We start from the raw sequence: 24,747 nt of genomic DNA, 5'->3' as shown, positions 1-24,747 counted from the left end.
TGAGGACGATAAAACCGTGGACAATGTGGTGGAAGACAGGGCTTACACAGGTAGGTTAGAGGACACAGTAGGACATAGTAGGACACTGGACCGTTGATACAGTAGGACACTGGACCGTTGACACAGTAGGACATTGGACCGTTGACACAGTAGGACACTGGACCGTTGACACAGTAGGACACAGTAGGACATAGTAGGACACAGTAGGACACTGGACCGTTGACAAGGTAGAACACTGGACCGTTGACACAGTAGGACATTGGACCGTTGACACAGTAGGACACTGGACCGTTGACACAGTAGGACACAGTAGGACACTGGACCGTTGACACAGTAGGACACTGGACCGTTGACACAGTAGGACATTGGACCGTTGACACAGTAGGACACTGGACCGTTGACACAGTAGGACACAGTAGGACACTGGACCGTTGACACAGTAGGACACTGGACCGTTGACACAGTAGGACACTGGACCGTTGACACAGTAGGACACTGGACCGTTGACACAGTAGGACATTGGACCGTTGACACAGTAGGACACTGGACCGTTGACACAGTAGGACACTGGACCGTTGACACAGTAGGACACTGGACCGTTGACACAGTAGGACACTGGACCGTTGACACAGTAGGACACTGGACCGTTGACACAGTAGGACACTGGACCGTTGACAGTAGGACACTGGACCGTTGACACAGTAGGACGCTGGACCGTTGACACAGTAGGACACAGTAGGACACTAGACCGTTGACACAGTAGGACACTGGACCGTTGACAGTAGGACACTGGACCGATGACACAGTAGGACACAGTAGGACACTGGACCGTTGACACAGTAGGTCACTGGACCGTTGACACATTAGGACACTGGACCGTTGGCACAGTAGGACATAGTAGGACACTGCACCGTTGACACAGTAGGACACAGTAGGACACTGGACCGTTGACAAGGTAGGACACTGGACCGTTGACACAGTAGGACACTGGACCGTTGACACAGTAGAACACAGGACCGTTGACACAGTAGGACACAGTAGGACACTGGACCGTTGACACAGTAGGACACTGGACTGTTGACACAGTAGGACACAGTAGGACACTGGACCGTTGACACTGTAGGACATTGGACCGTTGACACAGTAGGACACTGGACAATTGACACAGTAGGACACAGTAGGACACTGGACCGTTGACACAGTAGGACACTGGACCGTTGACACAGTAGGACGCTGGACCGTTGACACAGTAGGACGCTGGACCGTTGACACAGTAGGACACTGGACCGATGACACAGTAGGACACTGGACCGATGACACAGTAGGACACTGGACCGATGACACAGTAGGACACTGGACCGTTGACACAGTAGAACACTGGACCGTTGACACAGTAGGACACTGGACCGTTGACACAGTAGGACACTGGACCGATGACACAGTAGGACACTGGACCGTTGACACAGTAGGACACTGGACCGTTGACACAGTTGGACACAGTAGGACACTGGACCGTTGACACAGTAGGACACTGGACCGTTGACACAGTAGGACACTGGACCGTTGACACTGTAGGACACAGTAGGACATAGTAGGACACAGTAGTACACTGGACCGTTGACAAGGTAGGACACTGGACCGTTGACACAGAAGGACATTGGACCGTTGACACAGTAGGACACTGGACCGTTGACACAGTAGGACACAGTAGGACACTGGACCGTTGACACAGTAGGACACTGGACCGTTGACACAGTAGGACATTGGACCGTTGACACAGTAGGACACTGGACCGTTGACACAGTAGGACACAGTAGGACACTGGACCGTTGACACAGTAGGACACTGGACCGTTGACACAGTAGGACATTGGACCGTTGACACAGTAGGACACTGGACCGTTGACACAGTAGGACACTGGACCGTTGACACAGTAGGACACTGGACCGTTGACACAGTAGGACACTGGACCGTTGACACAGTAGGACACTGGACCGTTGACACAGTAGGACACTGGACCGTTGACAGTAGGACACTGGACCGATGACACAGTAGGACACAGTAGGACACTGGACCGTTGACACAGTAGGTCACTGGACCGTTGACACATTAGGACACTGGACCGTTGGCACAGTAGGACATAGTAGGACACTGCACCGTTGACACAGTAGGACATAGTAGGACACTGGACCGTTGACACAGTAGGACACTGGACCGTTGACACAGTAGGACACTGGACCGTTGACACAGTAGGACATAGTAGAACACAGGACCGTTGACACAGTAGGACACTGGACCGTTGACACAGTAGGACACTGGACCGTTGACACAGTAGAACACAGGACCGTTGACACAGTAGGACACTGGACCGTTGACACAGTAGAACACAGGACCGTTGACACAGTAGGACACAGTAGGACACTGGACCGTTGACACAGTAGGACACTGGACTGTTGACACAGTAGGACACAGTAGGACACTGGACCGTTGACACTGTAGGACATTGGACCGTTGACACAGTAGGACACTGGACAATTGACACAGTAGGACACAGTAGGACACTGGACCGTTGACACAGTAGGACACTGGACCGTTGACACAGTAGGACGCTGGACCGTTGACACAGTAGGACGCTGGACCGTTGACACAGTAGGACACTGGACCGATGACACAGTAGGACACTGGACCGATGACACAGTAGGACACTGGACCGATGACACAGTAGGACACTGGACCGTTGACACAGTAGAACACTGGATCGTTGACACAGTAGGACACTGGACCGTTGACACAGTAGGACACTGGACCGATGACACAGTAGGACACTGGACCGTTGACACAGTAGGACACTGGACCGTTGACACAGTTGGACACAGTAGGACACTGGACCGTTGACACAGTAGGACACTGGACCGATGACACAGTAGGACACTGGACCGTTGACACAGTAGGACACTGGACCGTTGACACTGTAGGACACAGTAGGACATAGTAGGACACAGTAGTACACTGGACCGTTGACAAGGTAGGACACTGGACCGTTGACACAGAAGGACATTGGACCGTTGACACAGTAGGACACTGGACCGTTGACACAGTAGGACACAGTAGGACACTGGACCGTTGACACAGTAGGACACTGGACCGTTGACACAGTAGGACATTGGACCGTTGACACAGTAGGACACTGGACCGTTGACACAGTAGGACACAGTAGGACACTGGACCGTTGACACAGTAGGACACTGGACCGTTGACACAGTAGGACATTGGACCGTTGACACAGTAGGACACTGGACCGTTGACACAGTAGGACACTGGACCGTTGACACAGTAGGACACTGGACCATTGACACAGTAGGACACTGGACCGTTGACACAGTAGGACACTGGACCGTTGACACAGTAGGACACTGGACCGTTGACACAGTAGGACACTGGACCGTTGACAGTAGGACACTGGACCGTGGACACAGTAGGACACTGGACCGTTGACACAGTAGGACACTGGACCGTTGACACAGTAGGACACTGGACCGTTGACACAGTAGGACACTGGACCGATGACACAGTAGGACACTGGACCGTTGACACAGTAGAACACTGGACCGTTGACACAGTAGGACACAGTAGGACACTGGACCGTTGACACAGTAGGACACTGGACCGTTGACAGTAGGACACTGGACCGATGACACAGTAGGACACAGTAGGACACTGGACCGTTGACACAGTAGGACACTGGACCGTTGACACAGTAGGACACTGGACCGTTGACACAGTAGGACACTGGACCGATGACACAGTAGGACACAGTAGGACACTGGACCGTTGACACAGTAGGACACTGGACCGTTGACACATTAGGACACTGGACCGTTGGCACAGTAGGACATAGTAGGACACTGCACCGTTGACACAGTAGGACATAGTAGGACACTGGACCGTTGACACAGTAGGACACTGGACCGTTGACACAGTAGAACACAGGACCGTTGACACAGTAGGACACTGGACCGTTGACACAGTAGAACACAGGACCGTTGACACAGTAGGACACAGTAGGACACTGGACCGTTGACACAGTAGGACACTGGACTGTTGACACAGTAGGACACAGTAGGACACTGGACCGTTGACACTGTAGGACATTGGACCGTTGACACAGTAGGACACTGGACAATTGACACAGTAGGACACAGTAGGACACTGGACCGTTGACACAGTAGGACACTGGACCGTTGACACAGTAGGACGCTGGACCGTTGACACAGTAGGACACTGGACCGTTGACACAGTAGGACACTGGACCGATGACACAGTAGGACACTGGACCGTTGACACAGTAGGACACTGGACCGTTGACACAGTAGGACACTGGACCGTTGACACAGTAGGACACTGGACCGTTGACATAGTAGAACACTGGACCGTTGACACAGTAGGACACTGGACCGTTGACACAGTAGGACACAGTAGGACATAGTAGGACACTGGACCGTTGACACAGTAGGACACTGGACCGTTGACACAGTAGGACACTGGACCGTTGACACAGTTGGACACAGTAGGACACTGGACCGTTGACACAGTTGGACACAGTAGGACACTGGACCGTTGACACAGTTGGACACAGTAGGACACTGGACCGTTGACATAGTAGAACACTGGACCGTTGACACAGTAGGACACTGGACCGTTGACACAGTAGGACACAGTAGGACATAGTAGGACACTGGACCGTTGACACAGTAGGACACTGGACCGTTGACACAGTAGGACACTGGACCGTTGACACAGTTGGACACAGTAGGACACAGGACCGTTGACACAGTAGGACACTGGACCGTTGACACAGTAGGACACTGGACCGTTGACACAGTTGGACACAGTAGGACACTGGACCGTTGACACAGTAGTACACTCGACCGTTGACACAGTAGGACACTGGACCGTTGACACAGTAGGACATAGTAGGACACAGTAGGACACTGGACCGTTGACAAGGTAGGACACTGGACCGTTGACACAGAAGGACATTGGACCGTTGACACAGTAGGACACTGGACCGTTGATACAGTAGGACACAGTAGGACACTGGACCGTTGACACAGTAGGACATTGGACCGTTGACACAGTAGGACACTGGACCGTTGACACAGTAGGACATAGTAGGACATAGTAGGACACAGTAGGACACTGGACCGTTGACAAGGTAGGACACTGGACCGTTGACACAGTAGGACACTGGACCGTTGACACAGTAGGACACTGGACCGTTGACACAGTAGGACACTGGACCGTTGACACAGTAGGACACTGGACCGTTGACACAGTAGGACACTGGACCGTTGACACAGTAGGACACTGGACCGTTGACACAGTAGGACACTCGACCGTTGACACAGTAGGACACTGGACCGTTGACACAGTAGGACACTGGACCGCTGACACAGTAGGACACTGGACCGTTGACACAGTAGGACACTGGACCGTTGACACAGTAGGACACTGGACCGTTGACACAGTAGGACACTGGACCGTTGACACAGTAGGACACTGGACCGTTGACACAGTAGGACACTGGACCGTTGACACAGTAGGACACTCGACCGTTGACACAGTAGGACACTGGACCGTTGACACAGTAGGACACTGGACCGCTGACACAGTAGGACACTGGACCGTTGACACAGTAGGACACTGGACCGTTGACACAGTAGGACACTGGACCGTTGACACAGTAGGACACTGGACCGTTGACACAGTAGGACACAGTAGTACACTGGACCGTTGAAAAAGTAGGACACAGTAGGACACTGGACCGTTGACACAGTAGGACACTGGACCGTTGACACAGTAGGACACTGGACCGTTGACACAGTAGGACATTGGACCGTTGACACAGTAGGACACTGGACCGTTGACACAGTAGGACACTGGACCGTTGACACAGTAGGACACTGGACCGTTGACACAGTAGGACACTGGACCGATGACACAGTAGGACACTGGACCGTTGACACAGTAGGACACTGGACCGATGACACAGTAGGACACAGGACCGTTGACACAGTAGGTCACTGGACCGTTGACACATTAGGACACTGGACCGTTGGCACAGTAGGACATAGTAGGACACTGCAATGTTGACACAGTAGGACATTGGACCGTTGACACAGTAGGACACTGGACCGTTGACACAGTAGGACACTGGACCGTTGACAGGGTAGGACATTTTGACCGTTGAAACAGTAGGACAAATGTGTAGTGTAGTGTGTTTACTAGGTGGTGGAAAAAAAACACCTTACCGTGCCCTCCGCTAAATGCCACCTTTCTCTTGTACGTCACAGGCCGGTCACCTACAGGCTCACAAACCATGTATGGAGACAGGTTTTCACATTGCACTTTTCTAGACAGCTCTAGATAAGAGAATATCATTCATCAACGCAACACAAAACACTACACAACAACACACTACATATCAACAAACTACATAACACACTACACCACAACACACTACATATCAACATGCTACACAGCAACACACTGCACAACACACTACACATCAACACACTACACAACACACTACACAACACACTACACATCAACAAACTACACCAAACACATCACACTACAAACCTATAAATATACTTCACACTCGCTTGAAAAAATGTTGTTTTTTGCAACGTCCGTTGCACCAAGTGGTAGAGTGTTGTGGAGTGTTGAAGTGTGTGGTGGAGTGTTGTAGTGTTTGGTGGAATGTTGGAGTGTGTGGTGAAGTGTGTGATGGAATATTGTAGTTTGTGGTGGAGTGTTGTATTGTGTGGTGGAGTGGTGGAATGTTGTGTGGGGTGAAGTGTGTGATGGAATATTGTAGTATGTGGTGGAGAGTTGTGTGGTGGAGTGGTGGAATGTTGTGTGGGGTGAAGTGTGTGATGGAATATTGTAGTATGTGGTGGAGAGTTGTGTGGTGGAGTGGTGGAATGTTGTTGTGTGTGGTGGATGTGCTCAGGACGGTCGCCTAGGGCGCTATCCATAAGGGGGCACAAAAATGTATAATCTCCATTAGTAAAAAGTACATAATAATTAGTAAATTTGATTACACTATATAAACTTTAGACAGGATAATATACAAAGGCGTGGCAATCTATTTCGGTACCCATGACGAACTTTAAATTTTTGCGACCCTTCTTCAAATTAGGCCTATATATAAGAGAGGTCGGGGCGCTTTTTACCAGTCAATTTGACTTTTTATTTTGCTGTCATACAACTAATGTAGAAAACAATTAAATTAGTCCGTATAACAAGTAGCAGTCAACATTGTTTATTTCGAATGTATATAATTCAGTATTGAGCTAATTATATTATTAGCAATCGCGTTTGGTGCCCCCTCTGTGACGACGCCGGTGCAATTTTCATTTTTAAATTTTAAAATCTCGTAAGACAGGGAGAGATTTAGATTTTAAAACCAAATTAATTGTTGGCACCACAAAATCCTAAACAGAATTTTAAAGTTCTTAAAGTAATATTCTAATACACACATAGGCCTACACACACACACACATATATATATATATATATATATATATATATATATATGTATATATATATATATATATATATATGGGGTCTGAAAGAAAAAAAATTGCCTAGGGCGCCAAATAACTTGGTGCCAGCACTGGGTGTGCTGAGTGTGGTGGAGAGGTGGAGTGGTGGAATGTTGTTGAGTGTGGTGGAATGTTGTTGAGTGTGGTGGAGTGGTGGAATGTTTTTGAGTGTGGTGGAGTGGTGGAATGTTGTTGAGTGTGGTGGAATGTTGTTGAGTGTGGTGGAGTGGTGGAATGTTTTTGAGTGTGGTGGAGTGGTGGAATGTTGTTGAGTGTGGTGGAGTGGTGGAATGTTGTTGAGTGTGGTGGAGTGGTGGAATGTTGTTGAGTGTGGTGGAGTGGTGGAATGTTGTTGAGTGTGGTGGAGTGGTGGAATGTTGTTGAGTGTGGTGGAGTGGTGGAATGTTGTTGAGTGTGGTGGAGTGGTGGAATGTTGTTGAGTGTGGTGGAGTGTGGTGGAGTGGTGGAATGTTTTTGAGTGTGGTGGAGTGGTGGAATGTTGTTGAGTGTGGTGGAATGTTGTTGAGTGTGGTGGAGTGGTGGAATGTTTTTGAGTGTGGTGGAGTGGTGGAATGTTGTTGAGTGTGGTGGAGTGGTGGAATGTTGTTGAGTGTGGTGGAGTGGTGGAATGTTGTTGAGTGTGGTGGAGTGGTGGAATGTTGTTGAGTGTGGTGGAGTGGTGGAATGTTGTTGAGTGTGGTGGAGTGGTGGAATGTTGTTGAGTGTGGTGGAGTGGTGGAATGTTGTTGAGTGTGGTGGAGTGGTGGAATGTTGTTGAGTGTGGTGGAGTGGTGGAATGTTGTTGAGTGTGGTGGAGTGGTGGAATGTTGTTGAGTGTGGTGGAGTGGTGGAATGTTGTTGAGTGTGGTGGAGTGTTGTTGAGTGTGGTGGAGTGGTGGAATGTTGTTGAGTGTGGTGGAGTGTGGTGGAGAGTGTGGTGGATAGTGGTTGAGTGGTGGAATGTTGAGTGTGGTGGAGTGTGTTGGTAAACAAGGCAGGCTACAGGTGTCCATGTCAACACGCAGATTGTAGGTTTCACTTCCCATGACCTAGAAATTTTTTTTAATGATCTCAGGGCAGTTTGGTTAAGGTCATCCTGGGACGTTGTCCTGTTTCTTTTAGAACTTTATCTAGCTAGTGGCTGTAATTACAGGTAGAATGGCATGTGCAGGTCACCAGACATAAGTCACCTTACATAGGTCATCTTACCTTTCAGCCTGTCTTAATCAGCATTTCATTAGATGAGTCAGTCAAATGATCTCTTCTGATTTCAATAGATCTAATTGGGTGCTGCCCCCATAACCTGGAGTCACATCACTCAAACTTTGATTGTAAACATAAGTCATGTCAGACCACCACACAGAGAAATTCAAATTTGTTCAAGGTTTGTCAATTCTTGTACCTTTATCTTGTATCTTTGTTTACCTTGTATCTTTGTTTACCTTGTATCTTTGTTTACCTTGTATCTTTGTTTACCTTGTATCTTTGTGTATCTTTTATCTTTGTTTATCTTGTATCTTTGTTTATCTTGTATCTTTGTTTATCTTGTATCTTTGTTTACCTTGTATCTTTGTTTATCTTGTATCTTTGTTTATCTTGTATCTTTGTGTATCTTGTATCTTTGTGTGTCTTGTATCTTTGTGTGTCTTGTATCTTTGTGTATCTTGTATCTTTGTTTACCTTGTATCTTTGTTTACCTTGTATCTTTGTTTACCTTGTATCTTTGTTTATCTGTTAGATTTCAGACTTATTTCCTGTTCTGATAACTAGAATGACCTTGACCTTGATCATATTTTGCTAATCAAATATTGTTTTCTTAATCTTAGACAATATTGGAGAGATCTTAAACTTATAAAGTTTGTGTTTCTTAGTCATTTGACTTTATGTAGCTACCAGTGACTTGATGTAGCTACTAGTGACTTGATGTAGCTACCAGTGACTTGATGTAGCTACCATTGACTTGATGTAGCTACCATTGACTTGATGTAGCCACTAGTGACTTGATGTAGCTACCATTGACTTGATGTAGCTACCAATGACTTGATGTAGCTACCAGTGACTTGATGTAGCTACCAGTGACTTGATGTAGCTACCAGTGACTTGATGTAGCTACCATTGACTTGATGTAGCTACCAGTGACTTGATGTAGCTACCAGTGACTTGATGTAGCTACCAGTGACTTGATGTAGCTACCATTGACTTGATGTAGCTACCAGTGACTTGATGTAGCTACCATTGACATGATGTAGCTACCATTGACTTGATGTAGCTACCATTGACTTGATGTAGCTACTAGTGACTTGATGTAGCTACCATTGACTTGATGTAGCTACCAGTGACTTGATGTAGCTACCAGTGACTTGATGTAGCTACCATTGACTTGATGTAGCTACCATTGACTTGATGTAGCTACCATTGACTTGATGTAGCTACCAGTGACTTGATGTAGCTACTAGTGACTTGATGTAGCTACTAGTGACTTGATATAGCTACCAGTGACTTGATGTAGCTACAAGTGACTTGATGTAGCTACTAGTGACTTGATGTAGCTACCAGTGACTTGATGTAGCTACCAGTGACTTGATGTAGCTACCAGTGACTTGATGTAGCTACCATTGACTTGATGTAGCTACCAGTGACTTGATATAGCTACCAGTGACTTGATGTAGCTACTAGTGACTTGATGTAGCTACCAGTGACTTGATGTAGCTACCATTATCTCTACCAGATTTTCTACTGTTGTAGGTGGCCCCATGATACCACCTGCTCACAACTTAGTGCACAGCCATAAAGGTCACAGCCATGAAAGTCACAGCCATAAAGGTCACAGCCATGAAAGTCACAGCCATAAAGGTCACAACCATGAAGGTCACAGCCATAAAGGTCACTGCCATGAAAGTCACAGCCATGAACATCCACACGGCCACACACATGACGTCATGGAACATCCTGGAACTTTCAGCGGCCGTGACTTGCCGTTGTACAGAGTTGATTGGCACCAGGTGAGTCAACCAGGTCAAACCTAGCATCAGTTGTTACCAGTTGACCAGGTTAAACCTGTATTTGACTCACAAAAATTGTTTTCCACAGCGAGCGTTTACAGTTGGCGTCGGTGGCCCAGTGGGTTCTGGGAAAACCGCCTTAGTTCTGGCACTCTGCAGGTATTTAAGGAGCAAGTCCAGTGTGTGTGTGGTCACCAATGATATTTTTACCAAGTAAGTTTGTGTGGTCACCAATGATATTTTTACCAAGTGGTCACCAATGATATTTTTACCAAGTGGTCACCAATGATATTTTTACCAAGTGGTCACCAATGATATTTTTACCAAGTGGTCACCAATGATATTTTTACCAAGTGGTCACCAATGATATTTTTACCAAGTGGTCACCAATGATATTTTTACCAAGTGGTCACCAATGATATTTTTACCAAGTGGTCACCAATGATATTTTTACCAAGTGGTCACCAATGATATTTTTACCAAGTGGTCACCAATGATATTTTTACCAAGTGGTCACCAATGATATTTTTACCAAGTGGTCACCAATGATATTTTTACCAAGTGGTCACCAATGATATTTTTACCAAGTGGTCACCAATGATATTTTTACCAAGTGGTCACCAATGATATTTTTACCAAGTGGTCACCAATGATATTTTTACCAAGTAAGTTTGTATGGTCACCAAGTAAAAAAGTCTGATCAATTCTGAATGTGATGCTGATTCTGATGGTGATGCTGATTCTGATGGTGATTCTGATGGTGATTCTGATGGTGAGCGTATATTGCAGGGAGGACTGGGAGTTTCTGGTCAGGAATGAGGCCCTGGATGCTGACCGTCTGCGGGCCGTGGAGACAGGCGGCTGTCCTCACGCCGCCATCAGAGAGGTGACACCTTTTTCTTGGAGGGGGAGGAAGTAGTTCAGAATCGCCTTTCACTAAACATTTTCTGAACCCAGCCTTACAAGATCATCCTATTATGTCACACTTACCCCCCCCCCCCACAATATTTATTTAAAAAAAACTACAAGATCTTTTAAAATCTTTAACTTTGTTAAAATTAGGTATTTAGATCAAATTTAAAAACAATTTTTATAAAAACAAATTTAAAATGCAAAATTACTCTAATTTACTGTAAAACTCCAGCCCCCCCCCCCCCCCCCCTGGTAATTGGATGGCCAATTCAACATAATTTTTTTTTATCCATAAATCTATTATTTAAAAAATGGTACTGTGTGCTAACCCTAACTGATTGTTTAAATGATTTGAAATTATTGTTAATGTTAAATGATTTGAAATGATTGTTATATGATTTGAAATGCTCCAGGATTACTCATTAAACATGGCCGAAGTAAGGGATCTAACTCTCAAATTTCACCCTGACATTGTCTTCATCGAATCAGGGGGAGATAATTTGGCTGCAAACTTTTCACGTGAATTGGCAGACTACATTATCTACGTCATAGATGTAGCAGGTAAACATGGTTTCCATTTTTAATCAGTCAGTCAGTGGTAGCTTTAGATCAGTCAGTCAGTGGTAGCTTTAGATCAGTCAGTCAGTGGTAGCTTTAGATCAGTCAGGTCGTATATTGTTGGTTGCAGGTGGAGACAAAATCCCAAGAAAAGGTGGACCTGGGGTGACCCAGAGTGACCTTCTGGTCATCAACAAAACTGACCTGGCCCCGGCAGTGGGTGCAAGCCTGGAGGTAACTCTATAGATCACGTGACTCCCGTACTGGCCTACACACACTCTAGTTTAGACATCACGTGCTGGCTTACGTCTTATTTCTTACAGGTGATGCAGCGAGATTCCACCTTGATGCGACAGAACGGCCCAACAGTTTTTACCCAAGCCAAACACGGCACAGGTGTAGATAAAGTGGCACAGCACATTCTGGAGGCGCTGGGTCGACAGCGCAGGCCATTTGACGTCACCATATGACATCCTGTGTGCCATGACAAGTTTAGCTGGCGACTGTGTGGATGATGGCATGGTTGAGTGTCAGAAATGTCTGAGTGTCGCCATCAATTGCAGTTAATTAATTACAGAAATAAAATCCAATCAATTGAAACTGGTACTATTGATCAAATCATGTTTAATACAAGATCTTGTGATCATGACACAACTGATCATGTTTAATACAAGATCTTGTGATCATGACACAACTGATCATGTTTAATACAAGATCTTGAAATCATGTTTAATACAAGATCTTGTGATCATGTTTAATACAAGATCTTGTGATCATGACACAACTGATCATGAATTGAACCCTTGAGACACAAGACATTTAAGAATGGCACTGTCATTATGTAAGCAAAGATCTAGTTACACAATTCATTATGTAAGCAAAGATCTAGTTACATGTGTCATTATGTAAGCAAAGATCTAGTTACATGTGTCATTATGTAAGAAAAGATCTAGTTACATGTGTCATTATGTAAGCAATGTCCTAAACTGGACAATTTGGTATCAGACTGTGTCCTAACCATTTTACATCATGTGGTTATAATGTCCTATAAGTTGTCCTACATCATGTAGTTATAATGTCCTAAAGGTTTGTCCTACATCATGTAGTTATGTCCTAAAGGTTTGTTCTACATCATCTAGTTATAATGTCCTAAAGGTTTGTCCTACATCATCTAGTTATAATGTCCTAAAGGTTTGTCCTACATCATCTAGTTATGATGTCCTAAATCATCTAGTTATAATGTATTAAAATTGTCCTACATCCTACCATTTAATATCCTAAAAGTTGCCCAACTAAGTTTAATCAAAAGATAATAAAGTTGAACAACTGGCATGGGTACAAGTAGTCAATAAAAAAAGTTAAGGCCCGTACTAAAATTAGAATATATTCTTTGGAGGTGAGAAACCATGATATTTTATTTACAAAGTCTACAAATGCTGCCCATTTATTTACACAATTTACACATACAAAGCAAAAAAAGTTTTGATCCAAAGTGGGTTTTATAAGTTGATCAAAAATGGTTTTATAAGTTGATCAAAAATGGTTTTATAAGTTCATCAAAAGTGGGGAAGTTGATCAAAAGTGGTTTTATAAGTTGATCAAAAATGGTTTTATAAGTTGATCAAAAGTGGTTTTATAAGTTCATCAAAAGTGGGTTTTATAAGTTGATCAAAAATGGTTTTATAAGTTGATCAAAAATGGTTTTATAAGTTGATCAAAAATGGTTTTATAAGTTGATCAAAAATGGTTTTATAAGTTGATCAAAAATGGTTTTATAAGTTGATCAAAAATGGTTTTATAAGTTGATCAAAAATGGTTTTATAAGTTGATCAAAAATGGTTTTATAAGTTGATCAAAAATGGTTTTATAAGTTGATCAAAAATGGTTTTATAAGTTGATCAAAAATGGTTTTATAAGTTGATCAAAAATGGTTTTATAAGTTGATCAAAAATGGTTTTATAAGTTGATCAAAAATGGTTTTATAAGTTGATCAAAAATGGTTTTATAAGTTGATCAAAAATGGTTTTATAAGTTGATCAAAAATGGTTTTATAAGTTTGTAAGGCCATCCAAGACAGACAACAGGCACAAGGTCCAGACATGACTGGTGCTAAGGCACAAGATCCAGGCATGACTGGTGCTAAGGCACAAGCCAAATCTTCACCAGTGTGGGGAGAGGGGGGGACTAAATGTAGCTACCTTTAACAGGAAACTGGAGTAAGGCGAGTCCAAGCTGATGACAAAAATATTTACTTTTTCCTTTTGCTTGTTCCAGTAAGAAAAAAATCTTTCCGCCTTTTTCCTGTTAACGTTTTCCTGTCCAAATTTTGTACACTTTTTCCAACATCCTTAACTTCACCTCTAGTCAAGGAGGGGTGAGACAGTGAGGAGGGATGAGGTAATGAGGTGGGATGAGGTAACGAGGTGGGATGAGATAATGAGGTGGGATGAGATAACGAGGTGGGATGAGGTAACGAGGTGGGATGAGGTAACGAGGTGTCGCCATCAGAAACTAAGTCTGTTGATCCACCTCTTATTCCAGAAAGTTCCCCTAGCTGCAGATTCTCCTCAAACTGTTGCAGCAAGATTTCCTCTCTGTGTGTGGCACAATGTGGGTTGTCAGGCCCTGGGGGATGTGAGCCTAGGGATGCCAACCTAAGAGGGTTGTCAGGCCCTGGAGGATGTGAGCCTAGGGATGCCAACCTAAGAGGGTTGTCAGGCCCTGGGGGATGTGAGCCTAGGGATGCCAACCTAAGAGGGTTGTCAGGCCCTGGGGGATGTGAGCCTAGGGATGCCAACCTAAGAGGGTTGTCAGGCCCTGGGGGATGTGAGCCTAGGGATGCCAACCTAAGAGGGTTGTCAGGCCCTGGGGGATGTGAGCCTAGGGATGCCAACCTAAGAGGGTTGTCAGGCCCTGGGGGATGTGAGCCTAGGGATGCCAACCTAAGAGGGTTGTCATCCTCCGAGTCGTCTGACCCACCCTCCGAACTAGTCTGAGAGCTGTGAATGATTTTTGAATATTTTCCTGTAGCCACATTGGTAGCTGTATCAATGTTGAGGGTCTCACAAGAAAGGTTTTTGAAAATCCTGTCAGAAGAAAAAACTGTTACATAGGTGCAACATTTCAAAAAATTAATGCAACTACCCATTGGTAAGATGGAATAACTGTGGCTGTGTACAAAGCTGTTAGTGTGTACATAACAATGTGTGTGTGTGTATTTGTACACAAACCTATTTTTGGGTGCTCCTTTAAAGCTAAATATATTTTTAAGGGGGGGGGGTGCATTGTTTTTTCTGGTTTCTTTGTAATTTAAATAAACCGGGAGTGATCTCCCCTAAACTTTCTCGAATATTCTTATATAAAATAACAGGGAATGGGAACTCGGGCTATAGACATGATTTTTAATCCATTTTAAATACTTAAAGTTTTAAAAATAGAATAAAATCTCGTAGACAAATTAATTGCACACCAAGTGAACGCAAAATAAAAAAGCGCATAATAGTTAATAATATTATTATTACTTTTAAAATTTACATTAGTTTTTTGAGAAATCTGAAGTAGCGTAAAGTACTACTTCCAGTCAACGGAAATGACTCAAAATTTAATAGAAGGTAGAGAATTAGATCTTTTACTTACGTATGAAATTTCATTTATCTATCTGAAATAGTACTCAAGTTATAGGCTTTTGAAAAATTCAAAGTAGGAAAAGTACCACTTCCGGTTATCGGAAATCGCTCAAAAGTTGATACGGATCTACGATTTTGATTAAATACTTATATATGAAATTTCATCAACCTAGCTGTAACGGTACTCAAGTTATCGTGTTTACACACGGACACACACACACACACACAGACACACAGACAAGATTGCAAAATTATGTTTTTCCGTATCAGTGAGATGCAAAACGTCGAGATTTGCAAAAATCTCGATTTTTTGTTTTTGCACGATTACAAGACTTTCTCTATACTTCGTATATACGAGAAAGTAAAAACAAGTGGAATGAAAATATAAAAAATACAAAAATTACATTTTGCCAAAAAGTCCAGATTGTTTTTTTATAACAAATTGTTATAAAAAATTTTTTTGTCAGAGTACTCTTCCAAAGTAATGCATAACACAGACATACATACATACACACACACACGCATATATATATATATATATATATATATATATATATATATATATATATATATATATATATATATATATATATATATATATATATATATATATATATATATATATATGCTACTAACTGCAGTTCTAATATAAATGAAAGTGAAAGCAATACTGACACATTGAGTTTAAAGCCAGCAACAATCTCTGGTGTCTGACTGGATTCACCATCCACTGAGATTCTAATTGGCTGAGCTGGCTTGGATGATTGATTCGCCATGTAAAAATTGGCGCAGGATTTCATGTAATTAATAAATCCTTGATAGTTGAACCCACTGCTTGCTGGGGCGGACCCAGGGGTGATGGGCAGCGGCTGCTGACATGGTGGATCACCCTCAGGTTCCTGCACTTCACTGGATGGTAAATGCTGGGTAGTTTCCCTTGGCATTGCATTGTTTGTATCAGTACCTGCTAGAGAAGGGAAGACAATCAATATTAGATAAGATGGGATAATAAGTTCTTTTCTGTATTCATTTAATTAAATCTTTGGTTCTTTTATGTGTACAATTGAAATCTTTGGAAACTGGCAAAAAAAAAAACACCATTAGGTTCTGGCACAATTCACCAAAACATTACCAAAATTCTGTGTACACTTTCTGTGTATGTTGAATACAACAGAAAAAGAATTTTCATTTTTTTCTCCGAAATATAAACTAGATACAATAAAAAAAGAAATATTTGACGAGAAACAAAATGAAACTAATTTGGTGTTATGACATAAATGACAAGAAAATGACCTGGAGTGAGATGGCCTGGAGTGAGATGGCCTGGAGTGAGATGGCCTGGAGTGGTCTGTGCCATCCCTGAGCGCAGCATGGCCTCAAAGAGAAACTTTTCCACAACAGCGTGGCCTCCCTTGTGTGCCAGGTCTAATGCAGTGCACCCATTGCTGCTGGACAGGTTGATCTGAGCGCCATGGCGACACAGGCGCTCCACAACCTCCAGCTGACCCTTTCTAGATGCCCACATCAAGGCTGTACAGTTGTACCTGTCCCTGGCGTTGGGATCACTGCCCTGATCCAACAAGTAGTCCACCACTGCCTTATGTCCACCCTCAGAGGCCCACATCAGAGCAGTGCAGCCATTAGTATTTTTTTCATCAATCTTAGCTCCTGCCTTATGAAGGAGCTCAACAGAGCTTAGATGCCCATAAGCTGCTGCCCACACAAGGGCAGTAAAGCCATCCTTACATTTGACATGAACTTTCCCTTCCCACTGAATGATGAGAGATACAGTTGAGGCGTGACCACACACAGACGCACACATGAGCGCTGTCCAGCCTGTTTTGCTAGTCCTGTTGATGTCAGCGCCGTTCATGAGCAAGAGTTGCAGAGATTCATCCTGACCAGCAAAAGCTGCTGCCATGACAGCAGTCAAACCATCCACGTCCTGGGCATCAATGTCCACACAGGTGGGGCCGTGGTCCAGCAGTAGCTGGCCAGTTGTCAGGTGACCCCTGTAGCCGGCAGCCATGAGTGGGCTCCAGCCTGAGCAGCTGGCAACATTGACATCGGCATTGTGCTGCAGCAGAAGCTGCACGACTGCGTTTTGTTTTTCACTAACAGCGTGCATCAGCAATGTCCATCCTTCTTCATCTCTGGCATTCACAGCACAGCCAAGGTCAAGGAAAAATCTCAAGGTCTCTACTTGTCCTCCAAAGACAGAAAAGGTCAAGGCTGTCCAACCTTTATTGCTGGCTAGGTTGATATCTGCTGTTTTCTTGTATAAGACTTCAACGATGTCCTTGTGTCCTTCATATGCAGCCAGCATCAAGGCTGTCACACCGTCTACATCTTGGATGTCAACATGACAAGGTTTGGTGAGAAGAGCTGTCACCACTTTGAAAAAGCCCCTTTGTGAGGCATACATTAAAGCCGTGCGTGAAGCATTGCATGTGGCATTGACGTCAGCCCCAGACCTCAACAAATCCTTGACAATCCTGGCATGGCCTTTGTTGGCAGCAGAGATCAAAGCTGTACAGCCATTCTTTTTTCTGCTGTTGACATCATTGACTCTAGGCAGAAGATAGCGCACTGTTTCCCTGTGTCCACTGACTGAAGCCAGTATCAGAGCTGTCTTACCCAGGTCATTGTGGGCATTGACGTCAGCCTTACGCTGACACAAGACTTTAACCACCTCCACATGTTTCTTGTGACTTGCCATCATGAGAGGAGTCCAGCCATTGGCTGTCCTGGCGTTGATGTCACTTCCTCTTGTACACAGTGCCTGTACGATGTTAAGATGCCCCGCCCACGCTGCGCACATAAGGGGAGTCACTCCAAAGCTGTTTGGAAGATTTGGATCAGCATTGCGCCTCAATAAAAGTAAGACAAGTTCATACCCAGCGTGGAAGGCTGCAAATATTAGTGCTGTGTTTGTGTTCTCATCTTTGATGTTGGCAGGGATGCCTTCATCTAGAAGGGCATTGACAGTCTGCAAATCTTTTTTTTTAACTGCATCAAACAGCTTGCAGACAGCCCCGCAGGCAGCCCCACAGGCAGCACCACAGGCAGGCCCACAGGCAGACCTACTGTGCTGGATCTCATCCATCTAAGACTGCTTAAGCTTTTGATTGCCTAAAGAAGAAATGGTAAAAAAAATTTTAAATCTATTTTGAAAGCTCTTTAAACTTTATGTGTTGAGCCTGGGTCCATATTAAAATAAAATTCATTGATCAAATACTATGAAATGTTAGCATGTACTTTGTGAGAATGAATTAAAAAATGTCGATTAATAAATAGTTGATTAACTTTGATTAAGCATTATATCCTAGAGGACTTGGATTATACAATGGTCAGAGTTTGCTAGCTCCTAGTCACCAGGACATTCAACAGAAAGCGAAATAGCTTGGTAGTAGGTAGTCCAAACTGGCGAAAAAGTGCGTTTTAGGGTCAGTTTTTGCGGTTTTCAAAAAAAAAATTTCACTACTTCTAGTTGTCCTATAAGAATAAAAATTATATGTCAATAAAGTTTAAGTCTTTATCTGTCGTAATCTGGTATTTTTATATCTGTAACACATGTCTGAATGTGTTTTATATTTGTTTGAAAAGTATCAGTTACGTCAACAAATTTCACCGTTTTGCGTGTACCGATCGACCCCACACTGTTTTATTTGGTCGCGGCTTCGCGACGAAGCATCGTAGAAGCATAATCTTAATGTCATTTTAAAGATCGAATTCTAGGCTGTCATTTGATGTATAAATTGAAAAAATAACTTGTTTATTTCATTTAAAAAATACAGATTTTAAACTTTAAATGACGATATATACACGGAAACAAACTAATTCTGTTTCAATTTTTACACCGATGTAAAGTTCAGTTTTATAACTACTTTGTGTTGTAAATTCAAGTATTTCTGATTTACGGTCGCGAAGCCGTACCCCCAATAAACATATAACCCTCGAGTCGACTTTCAGCCCCGAGTAAGTTGCTCGCCGAACGGTTTTAAAGGTTGAGGTTAATTGCTTATACCAGTCTCCGGGATTTGACTACATCCGGCATCGGCCAATGAAATACGCGCTTTCTAAGCGTTTTGGTAAGGCGTGACGTCATCAGCGCGGTGTGTCAAAACAGCGGTTTTGAAGCCTAAATTTAATTTATAGTTCAAATCGCAACGCGTTTTTTCAAAATGAGGGAAAAATGACCCTTTTAAAAAATGGAGATAGTCGTTTTTTTCAATGATGACGCCACAAAATCTCAAAATATTGACGTCCGAAAAAGCAATCATTGTTAAATATTTGCCTTTTCGTGCACTAATATTTTGTCAAGTCTACCAAAACGCTTATAAAGTGCGTGTTTCATCGGCCGATGCCGAAAGTATGTAAATAATACAAAGAAAACAGACAATAAATTTATTTTGATCATATTTTATTGCGTATTGAAGTAAAGCATGCAAACAAAGTTGTCAACAGCACACCGCGGAGGGTTGCGCGGCACGTGTTCCAAATTAGGTCAAAGCACGGATCTAGGCTAGCCCGCGCAGCTAAATGCCAAAATATAATTTCTTAGCGTAAAGCCACAAAGGAACGTTAACTTTATAGACAAGGGTGTTAAATGCTGCATTGTTTTAAATTTGCATTATCTAGAACGTGGGGATATTGGTATGTAATTAATTTTAAACTGTAACCGATCGATGGCAAAGTGGTCAAGGCGGGAAAATGAGGTCACGTGATGTCTCAAAAGTTTAGATGGACACCCGACATCTAAATCTAGTATTTCGACGAACGCGGCTTAGCGGCTGAATTTATTGATTAAACGCTTTGATGGAGGTATAGATAATTAATAAAAAGGAAAAAAAATTATCCTACTTACAAAATACGACATCATATCCATGCAGAAAAAATTATTCCAACGCCATTTATGAATATTAATTAGATCACCACATGACCCTCGAAGGCTCAGACGTGTAGGTCTAGGGCTCTAGCTGTAACACACATTCGGCCCGGGATGTTAATAGTAATAATATATTTTATTGGTTTGGGGCCTATGCCTAATTAGTTGGCCCTGACATAAGGATAACCTTTTTAAAATATTATTTGTAAATGAAAGTGGGTAAGGGTTAAGAAAATGTGAACACATTTTGTTTTATGTATGGCTATACGTTTAACAAGAAACATGTTTGAAAAGGAGAGCATTTATTTTTAAAATTTGACGAGTGCTGTGTGTTTTTTATTCTCACCTACTTAAAGTGACGTAAGCAAATTTGCATATGGCCTTGACCTTGTACTGCTTTGTAAAGATTCTCAAGCACCAAAAAAGGCCTGATTTATGTTATTAATACGAAAAAAGAAAATACATGGACATATTTATAACCACGATTATCTACGCGGTCAAACGATTTTTGTTACATTTTATTGGGATTGGAATTTAATAATCAATATACACGCAGTGGTCATGGAAAGTTTAAAAGATGTCACTTTTTTGACGAAGTTTACCTCCTCCTCCCCACAGTTTACAATAAAAATTGCGACCCCCCACCCCCCGTCTCTGAAATGTGACGATGTTTATGGACGATTCCTATGTCCCACGTAGAAGGGGGGGGGGGGGGGGAATTAGTAAAATATATGTATGTTCTATAAAGTATTATAGATCGTTGTCTATTATGTTCGGGTCGGGGAGGGGTGGTAGGCTGTTTAAAAAATAATAAGGTGTCTCAGACCTGGCCACGCTTGGTGGGGGGGGGGGGGGGGGGGGGAAAGGGGGTGTATCCAACCCCCCCCCCCCCCCCCCCACAAAGTACAGAATAAAAATTAAATGTTGACCATTGTAAATAATCTATTTTAAGCATTCTTTATCTTCCATACAAAAAATTGTCTGAAATAAATCCTAATTCAGATATGCATGTTTGCCAGAATACACATATCCACTCCTCTTACGGTAACTTACCCCAGCCACAACACAATTGGGTATTTTAAGGAATGTTTATAATTATAATTTGGGGTACTTGTATAATTAATTTAAAAATTAATCAAACTATTCAACTATAAAATAGACATCTGAATAAAACAATCAAATTAATTATGTTAATCACTGGATTAACATAATTAATTAATCTGGTCATGATAATATTTAAGTTCAAGAAGTCTTTTCAAGACAAAAAAAACTTTAAAAAAACACACCTTATAAACGAACCCACAAGTGCATTAACGAAGTAATTAGCATAATTAACATATTGTAATTAAGCTAATTAATTAATTAGCACTAATGATAATGAAGGGAGATAGTTTTTTTTTGTTATGGCACCTCTCCAAATCCTATTATTTTCATAATCACTATGCAAAAAGTATTTATGTTACAAAAACTACACATCTCTGTTCTCTCGGTGCCTAGCGCGACCTATTTAGGCCAAAGTGAGTTTGTTTATGTTGACGTTTTATTTTTAGACTTCACGGTACAACGCAGATCATTGGCCGGAAGAACATATTGTCAGACACTGGTATAAGTAATCATCGTTTTATCGATTTATTTAAAACAAAAGACACTAAATTTTAAGGACTAATGTGATTAATTTTTTTATTTTCTGTTGTGCACTCTGATTCTGATTCCCCTGCTGAATAATGTGAAATGGTCTGCGCCAGTCTCCTTAATAAAATGTACCAGATCAATTTTTAGATGGTTGTGCAATTTATTAAGATTGTACATGTTGTGACTTAGTTTTAAATGTTATATTAGTTGTAAGTGTAAGTAGTACTAGTAGTATTTCTCATTATTTATTTATTTTATATGCATATAATAGTAACAATGAAGGACAGTTAAGTTGTCCTATAGGATGTTGAGAACCACAGTATGGCATCTTCATCATTGGATATCTTAACCATTGTGGGACAAGCAACGATTATTTCAAATTTCATTCAGTAGAATTACTCTTAAAAATATATATAAAAAATATAAATTACTTTTAACAAAAAGGTGTTTTCAGGCTTTTTCATATGTTTCCAGTTATAGTCATAGGACAAATAGTAGGCCTACACAATAGGCTAGTAGTAAATTTAATTATATTTTATTAATCACTAAATCAATTGTTCGTTCCATAGCTGGAGACATTTACGGTGGCCTATCCAGAACTTTCCTTACAAGGGAAGGGAAGAAGGCCAAGACCCCACTCCCCCCTCCCCCCTACAATTCCCAAAACATATTACTTACTCTTGATGCTCCACAAGATCAAGGTTGAGGGAAACAAGACGTACAAAGATGTTCCCCCAAAACTGTTCCCCCAAAGCAGTTATCAGGTTTGAAAAGAAACCAAAGCATGTGGCATCAACTGCTGCATCACTTGTAGGCATCACGTCTTTATTAAACTACATTACATTACATTTACTCTACTAAATTTTGATTCTGTTTCTCCTGCACTAGATAACTGTGGTATTTTTTAAAATAATATTTTAACTCATGTGATTTTTGAAAATAATTAACACATTTTTCCACGTCGATGTTACCAACACAATAATTTTAGAGTTATTCCAAAGCAAAAAAAAAAAAAAAAATTGAATTTTTTTTTTTTTATGAAAATAAAAGTGACCAAAACGCATTTTTGTCATTTTCAATTATTTTTTTACCTTAGAAAGACTCATTTTAGATGTTTAAAAAATATGGGTTCTCAAAAATGGCACTTTTTGAAAATCAGTTTTTTACCAAATTTTGCTTTTTTAAAAATCGCATAACTTTTTTATTTATTGAGATATTTTTATAAAATTTGTGGCATAGACCTTACAATTAAAAGTTCTTTCATGACATACTCACTCCAGAAGTCTGCAATCAATAGTTAATTTCAGTTTGGACTACCTATTGGTAGGGTATGCTGCAAGGATAGACCTAAAGACAACACAGTGATAGACCTAAAGACAACACAGTGATAGACCTAAAGACAACACAGTGATAGACCTAAAGACAACACAGTGATAGACCTAAAGACAACACAGTGATAGACCTAAAGACAACACAGTGATAGACCTAAAGACAACACAGTGATAGACCTAAAGACAACACAGTGATAGACCTAAAGACAACACAGGAAAATCTAAAAGTCTTGAAAATGAAAGCCAAAGTCAAGGACCCACCCCCATAGAAGACAAACAAATTGGGGACTTCATTTATTTGTAAGTCACAATGATGGCTTCAATAAGATACAAGATATTTTTGGTAACTAAATAAAAACGAAATAAAAAAATTTTAAAAAGCAAAAACAATTAGGTTTTAGCGTGTAATGGCAACATAAACAATGGCATCCTGCTATTCTATAGGCTGCCATAAATGGAGATGATCAAGGGCTGAAGGTGAGAGGTCAAACACTGACAGTTCTCAAAAGAATAGGGCTAAAAGGATAATTTGAGACCATTGCGCAGCTATTAAAATAATTCAAGTCATTGTGTTTAGCATCTTCTGCTGACCACTGGTCAGACCGGACTAGTCCTGGGGGAAAGAAGCTTCTTCCGAGTAGAAACTTCGTAAATATTAAATTATAAAACAAGGCGTAGTTATTCCAATATTTTGTGTTCTAAATCTAGTCTATTATAGCAGATTTGTTGCTGATTTCTATAATAAGCTTATTAATTTTTCAAATTTTAATTAGTTAATAATGGAGTCGAGTTGATGAGAATTATTCCATCATGTTGTTGACATGAAATAAAAACGTGCTTTTTTAGATTTAGAATGTAAAAAAAAAAAAAAAAAAACTTAAGCCTAAAATTAGGCCTAATTTAGAAATTTTATATTTTTGGAATAAATGCTTTAAAAGTTGCAAATCCAGAGAACTTGAAAATAATTTGTTGAGTTTAGGCTATATTTCTATTTATTTTCACCAAGCCTAAGTTATAACCGGATGTTTCACTTTCGTAAGACACATATTGATTGGCTGTACAGGAACTCTGTGATTGATAATTATTTGTTTACAAAACTTTGCAGATAAAGTTTTGAAATAACAATGCCAATTTAAACCCCATGACCTAGCTTTTCTTTTTTTTAACTTACAAATGTGTACAATAAAA

General features: G+C 41.9%; 3 protein-coding genes across 4 annotated transcripts in view; 1 reads left to right on the top strand and 2 right to left on the bottom strand.

Moving 5' to 3' along the window:
- LOC131958406 (urease subunit alpha) overlaps positions 1 to 6,437 on the bottom strand; it is a 39,694-nt gene extending 33,257 nt beyond the window's left edge. The window contains exon 1 of one of the 2 annotated variants that reach the window (XM_059323420.1): positions 6,312 to 6,437. In XM_059323420.1, coding sequence (XP_059179403.1) covers positions 6,312 to 6,381 — 70 coding nt within the window. In that variant the 5' untranslated portion in view covers positions 6,382 to 6,437. The remainder of the gene's footprint in view (positions 1 to 6,311) is intronic. The other variant, XM_059323423.1, reaches the window with a different exon arrangement.
- A 2,383-nt stretch (positions 6,438 to 8,820) lies between these two features.
- Positions 8,821 to 12,676, top strand: LOC131958405 (urease accessory protein UreG). Its single transcript, XM_059323419.1, has 7 exons — positions 8,821 to 8,994; positions 10,356 to 10,612; positions 10,701 to 10,825; positions 11,402 to 11,498; positions 11,938 to 12,085; positions 12,213 to 12,316; positions 12,406 to 12,676. Exons 1-7 carry the CDS (start codon positions 8,955 to 8,957, stop codon positions 12,550 to 12,552), a joined length of 918 nt encoding a protein of 305 aa, XP_059179402.1. The 5' UTR covers positions 8,821 to 8,954; the 3' UTR covers positions 12,553 to 12,676.
- Positions 12,677 to 12,855: 179 nt separating this feature from the next.
- Positions 12,856 to 18,759, bottom strand: LOC131958414 (ankyrin repeat domain-containing protein 50). Its single transcript, XM_059323437.1, has 3 exons — positions 17,002 to 18,759; positions 16,384 to 16,675; positions 12,856 to 15,168 (listed from the first exon to the last, which is right to left on the bottom strand). The coding sequence occupies exons 1-3, from the start codon at positions 18,527 to 18,529 to the stop codon at positions 14,331 to 14,333; spliced, it is 2,658 nt and encodes an 885-aa protein (XP_059179420.1). The 5' UTR covers positions 18,530 to 18,759; the 3' UTR covers positions 12,856 to 14,330.
- Between the last annotated feature and the right edge of the window lie 5,988 nt (positions 18,760 to 24,747).

The sequence above is a fragment of the Physella acuta genome, unplaced genomic scaffold (assembly GCF_028476545.2).
Source record: "Physella acuta isolate Inbredline_101_S28 unplaced genomic scaffold, ASM2847654v3 ptg001326l, whole genome shotgun sequence".
NCBI lineage: Eukaryota > Metazoa > Mollusca > Gastropoda > Physidae > Physella > Physella acuta.
This window is presented reverse-complemented; position numbering and strand designations above follow the sequence as displayed.

Coding starts and splice junctions, on each gene's coding strand:
- LOC131958414 (XM_059323437.1), bottom strand. CDS start 18,529: ATGTGCGCAGCGTGGGCGGGGCATCTTAACATCGTACAGGCACTGTGT. Junction 16,676..17,001: donor TCCAGGCCATCTCACTCCAG/GTCATTTTCTTG, acceptor TCCCTTCTCTAG/CAGGTACTGATACAAACAAT. Junction 15,169..16,383: donor GCTGGCTTTAAACTCAATGT/GTCAGTATTGCT, acceptor TTCTTCTGACAG/GATTTTCAAAAACCTTTCTT.
- LOC131958405 (XM_059323419.1), top strand. CDS start 8,955: ATGTCAGACCACCACACAGAGAAATTCAAATTTGTTCAAG. Junction 10,613..10,700: donor ACAGAGTTGATTGGCACCAG/GTGAGTCAACCA, acceptor TGTTTTCCACAG/CGAGCGTTTACAGTTGGCGT. Junction 12,317..12,405: donor CAGTGGGTGCAAGCCTGGAG/GTAACTCTATAG, acceptor TATTTCTTACAG/GTGATGCAGCGAGATTCCAC.